Source organism: Taudactylus pleione, unplaced genomic scaffold, assembly GCF_031769625.1.
Source record: "Taudactylus pleione unplaced genomic scaffold, aTauple2 ptg000109l, whole genome shotgun sequence".
In the NCBI taxonomy this organism is placed as follows: Eukaryota; Metazoa; Chordata; class Amphibia; order Anura; family Myobatrachidae; genus Taudactylus; species Taudactylus pleione.
Window position 1 is genome coordinate 13,280,878 of NW_028284511.1, and position 5,817 is coordinate 13,286,694.

The 5,817-nt window shown below is 44.8% G+C and overlaps 1 protein-coding gene across 1 annotated transcript; it reads left to right on the forward strand.

Annotated features, from left to right (window-relative positions):
* The first annotated feature begins 269 nt into the window (after positions 1-269).
* Positions 270-1,307, forward strand: LOC148525285 (4-galactosyl-N-acetylglucosaminide 3-alpha-L-fucosyltransferase FUT6-like). Its single transcript, XM_088471076.1, has one exon. It carries the CDS (start codon positions 270-272, stop codon positions 1,305-1,307), a length of 1,038 nt encoding a protein of 345 aa, XP_088327202.1.
* Positions 1,308-5,817: the final 4,510 nt, after the last annotated feature.

Genomic DNA, 5,817 nt, shown 5'->3' on the forward strand with positions numbered 1-5,817 from the left:
ACCAATGCAAAATCGCCCGAAAAAACAAAACCAATACATAGTAAATTTACCCCAAATGTCTACCTCTTTACATGGTGTCTTAAAGTAACTTATAACATTCATTAATATATGTTAAAAATAAAAGCCAATTTTCTCTACAGAAAAAATTACATCATATTGATACTGATGTTATCATGTTCTCTTTGTTTCTCCAACAGTGACAATAATTGTGAGAAACATCTAATCTCCAGGAAAATGACAATACCATTATAGTGTTTCTACATAAACAAATGGAGTACTTAGGAAGCACATTGTCTATAAAGAAGTCTTTTATGATATGTATTGCACAGTTGTGCCTTGCAGCCATTTGTTTTACACTCTATAACAATGTAGGTCGCTCAGCAATTATGGACCTTAACATGGAACCAGCTGAATCTACTAAAATCATCCTAGTATGGACTTGGCCATTTGGTAATAAATTTCCCCTTAATGAATGTCCACCCTACCTTAATATTAGTGGATGCTTCTATACAGATAACAGAACATTGTTTTCTTCTGCTGATGCAGTTGTTATCCATCACAGGGATGTTTGCTACTCTCAAAAACAACTTCCCCAGATGCCAAGACCACCAAATCAGTACTGGGTATGGTATAACTTGGAGTCTCCATCTCACAGCCCAAACTTACACTTTATGGACAATCTCATCAATCTGACCATGTCCTACAGGGCTAACTCTGATATTTTCTCACCTTATGGCTGGTTGGAGGAGAATAAAGAAGAAGTGAACTTCACTATCCCTACAAAGACTAAGCTGGTGGCCTGGGCTGTCAGTAACTGGAACCCAAAGTCTAGGAGGGTGCGCTATTATGAGCAGCTTAAGAATTTTTTATCTGTGGACATATATGGAAGACAGCATAAACCTCTACCCAGAAGCGAACATGTACAAACACTTTCCAAGTACAAATTTTATCTGTCCTTTGAAAACTCAATTCATGAAGACTATATTACAGAGAAACTGTGGAGTAATGCATTTACATTTGTAGTGGTACCAATTGTATTGGGCCCCTCTCGTGAAAACTATGAACGTTTCATTCCCAAAGACTCTTTTATTCATGTAGATGACTTCACCACAGCCAAGGAACTGGCTACATATATTTTAAAGTTGGACAGTGATGACAAAGCTTACCAGCAATATTTCCGCTGGAGGTCCAGACTTCATCCTTTTGCAGGCACTAATTGGCAGACTTCTTACTGTAGAGTATGCAGAGCAATAAAAGAAGCTCCTAAACATAAGACTATTACACGACTTGGAGACTGGTACAAATAATTACTGTAATAGTCTTGGGATCTGATTACATAAATTAGGTGTGATACATGTCCAATGTATCCAATTCAAAGAAATTACCTGCTCACCTGATTTTATATGAGCAGGAATGTCTGGCACAAAAATTAATGTTTAATGTTAATCCCCAGATGCACAATCTAATTGCAGTATTAGTTTGATTCAATCTCATATATACTTTAACCCCACTTTTTTTATAACACTGGTCAAATTGATTTTTTTTCACAAGAAAAATGAATAGTGACTCGAATGCAGTTTTAAATTCTGAATTTAAATATGTGATCAGAATTTTTCCATCAGGCATAGTGTGTTTTGTTAGTTACTTTTTTTCTTTTGTCATAGTTTACTGTTCTTTATGGCCTGTCATACACACACAGACAGACAGGGGCATACAAGCAATATGTCCCCCTGTAGTTCCTATCCTCTCTCACCTTTATGTGTAGCCTCCAGCGGCTTCATCCTCCTCCTCCATGCAGCCTGATCTGCCTGTGATGCCTCAACCCCCTGGTTGGGTCAGAGGAGCATGTGTTCTGGGCTGCTCAAATCAGGGCTCAGCACATAATCCTGTGACCACTGGGTGTCTCTCATCAGAGAGGAGCCAATTAGCACAAATGTTTCTTGTTTTAGTTTTTAGAATATTTTCAATAATAACCAAAAATGTGGTAGTTGCTCAATCAGCTAATTGGCTTACCACAGGTGCTTGTAAAGGGCGGGGTTTATACTGAACACAGAAAAACTGCTGGAGGGCAAATCCCATTTTTTCTGTATTTTCAATAATACCAAGAAAGTGTTTAAATCATCCAGACAATTTCTGTTATGTGTGTGGTTGTTATCATACACCTGGATGAATCTTAAGTGACCCTTAGGGTTACTTTGGCCAGATCAATTGGTTGGGTATCCTTGATGTGTAAAAGGCTGAGTGTAGCAATACTAGTCGTACTTGATAGAGATTGGGAAAGATGTATAGGAGGCTGAGTGCAGCAATACTAGCCATACTTGATAGAGGCTGGGGACCCAAAAGCTAGCACTGAGTCTTTGCAGAGACCCAGACCAGTGGTGCGGAGTCTAACCCACCGGCAGTTTTCACCAGGGACCATCGCAAATTTGGACTTCGCAGCGTCCGATGGGCAGGTCGCGGCCCCCTGGCTGGGTCACTCACTACTAGCATGGAAACTGGAAATGAGGCAGGCACTAGCTGGAGTAGTAACAGAACCAACATTACAGGATATGGATCAGGGTTGTAGCAGGCCAGCTACTCAAGATTCTAGCTGGAAGATGGCAGAACCAGCAATGCAGGATATGAATCAGGGTTGTAGCAGGCCAGCTACTCAGGATTCTAGCTGGAGGATTTTCAGAACCAGCAATGCAGGATACGAATCAGGATTGTAGTAGGCAGGCTACTCAGGATACAGGCACTGGAACCAACAGGACCGCTGGCAGACAGATAAATACAGGCATCAGGAATATTGACCAGGTGCTCACACTGCAAGCATAAGCTATGACCAGCAGGGTCTGGTAAGGCTGACTGAAATATAAAGAGAGGATCCAATTCAGAGGCCAGCCCTCTGACAGGCCCCTAATTGTAATGAATCTCGTGCAGCTGGAGCACTGCAGGTCTCCTCATCTACTGTAGCTTCTGACAGGCGACAACCCCCCAAGGCATATTATGATTTACACCTTTGTTCAATATCTCACATAGATAGCATTATATTTATGTCCCCAATGATGAGGGATCACCTGTCACACTTAATATAGTTTAATCATCCATAGCAAGACTGTACTCACCCACTCTAGTATCACACATATCTCATCAATAATCACTTGGGATCCACAGCTGACAATATGGGGTATTAGTAGTTAACATTTGTTTTAACAAAGTGTGGTTATTTTTGTATGCCTTAGTAAATTCACAATTTGGTCTTTATCGAAAGTAATGGACGATCTAAGCTATAAATAGATAGTAACTGTGGCTTAGGGAAAACCTTTCTCTGTGAGAAAATGATTAGCCGATTTCTACAGATCTAGCTTTCATTTGTCCAATCAATGGATGTCATCCAGTACTCTGGTAGCACGATCTTTCTGGTGGTTGAAACATATGAACAAGGTCATGTCACAACAGTAATTGATATAATCATATAGCTTAAACTCCGAGGACACTAATATACATCAGAAAGTATGTATACATATTTCTTGAATGTGGTAAATGTGACTATCTTAAAGCTGAGTTAGACTTAGATATGGTACAAAACTATCTATTGGCACACAAATATGATCGTGCGTTTGACTTTTATTTTGTTTTCCACATATCCCTTTTATGATGAAAGGGGAATGTATTTCGGTTGTTTTCTCTTTTTTGGAGAAGTGTTAATAAGGAAGTTGACTTGAGATGAATAAGAGACTCAAGAACACAGATATGAACATAGCAAGTGTTCATAGTTATGTTTCAAAGATCACCTGACATGTTTTTCTTAATTAACTGAAATATTACATCTTTGCATAACTAATGAATATAAATATTTTGAGCCCTAAGAAGGAGTGTAGATATGACTGAATAAGCTCAGTTTTAGTGCAAAGGCTATGCTGCAATATTTTTTTAACACCAGTGGGTTAGGCACAGTCTGGAGCTGCAGCAGCAGCTGTGTTTCTCTTTCTTCAGTGAATCACGTACCATGGCTTCGTGCTCTCATTTTCCAATCAATGCATGCTGGGCCGGATTAAGGTCTGTGGGGGCTCCTGAGCAACAAACTTGTGGGGGCCCCTATATACCACTGTTTCTCGTCACCCTGGGATTTTTTTTCTTTTCTATTCATCTTAATGCCCCTCTTGCAATGCCCACTGTAGAAGTGCCCCTTATGCAGTGCCCCCTGTAGTAGTCCCCCCTATGCAGTGCCCCCTGTAGTAGTCCCCCCCATGCAGTGCCCCCTGTAGTAGTCCCCCCCATGCAGTGCCCCCTGTAGTAGTCCCCCCTATGCAGTGCCCCCTGTAATAGTCCCCCCCATGCAGTGCCCCCTGTAGTAGTCACCCCTATGCAGTGCCCCCTGTAGTAGTGCCCCTTATGCAGTGCCCCCAGTATTGGTCATCCCTATGCAGTACCCCTTATATAATGCACACAGTAGTGGTCCCCCTATACAGTGCCCCCAGTAGTTGTCCCCCCTATGCATTGCCCTCAGTAGTAGTTCCCCCCTATGCATTGCCTGCAGTAGTAGTCCCCCCAGTAGTATTTCCTCCTATGCAGTGTCCTTTATATAGTGCCCCAGTAGTGTTCCCCAAAAAACATTTCCCCCAGTAGTAGTCCCCCCATGCTCTGCCACCAGTAGTAGTCCCCCCATGCTCTGCCCCCAGTGGTAGTCCCACCCATGCTCTGCCCCCAGTAGTAGTCCCCCCTATAAAGTGCCCCCAGCAGTAGTCCCCCAAAAGCATTTCCCCCAGTAGTAGTCCACCCCATGGCCTGCCTCCAGTAGTAGTCCCCCCTATACAGTGCCCCCAGCAGTAGTCCCCCCATGCTCTGCCCCCAGTAGAACCCACCTATACATTGCCCCCAATACTAGTCCCCCATTTAGAGTGCCCCTATACAGTGTCCCCAGTAGTAGTCCCCTCTATACAGTGCCCCAGTAGTAGTCCCCCCTATACAGTGCCCCTAGTAGTCCCCCAAAAGCATTTCCCCCAGTAATAGTAACCCCCATGCTCTGCCCCCAGTAGTAGTCCCCCCTATACAGTGCCCCCAGTAGTAGTACCCCCATGCTCTGCCCCCAGTAGTAGTCCCCCCAAAGCAGTGCCCCCAGTAGTAGTCCCTCCTACACAGTGCCCCCCAGTAGTAGTCCCCCTATACAGTGCCCCCAGTAGTAGTACCCCCCCATGCTCTGCCCCCAGTAGTAGCCCCCCTATACAGTGCCCAAAGTAGTAGTCCCTCCATACAGTGCCCCAGTAGTCCCACACATGCTCTGCCCCCAGTAGTAGTGCCCCCAGTAGTAGTCGCCCTTATACAGTGCCCCCAGTAGTAGTCCCCCTTATACAGTGCTCCCAGTAGTAGTCCCCCCTATACAGTGCCCCCAGTAGTAGTCCCCCTCATGCTCTGCCCCCAGTAGTAGACATCCCTATACAGTGCACCCAGTAGTAGTCCCTCTTATACAGTGCCCCCAGTAGAATTCCCCCCTATACAGTGCCCCCAATAGTAGTCACCCTCATGCTCTGCCCCCAGTAGTAGTCCTCCCTAAACAGTGCCCCCAGTAGTAGCCCCCCTCCCCCAGTAGTAGTCCCCCAATGCTCTGACCCCAGTAGTAGTCCCCCCTATAAAGTGCCCCCAGTAGTAGTCCCCCTGACTCTGCCCCCAGTAGTAGTCCCCCCATGCTCTGCCCCCAGTAGTAGTCCCCCCCATACAGTGCCCCAGTAGTCCCCCATGCTCTGCCCCCTGTAGTAGTACCCTTATACAATGCCCCCAGTAGTTGTCCTCCCATACAGTGTCCCAGTAGTCACCCCATGCTCTGCCCCCTGTAGT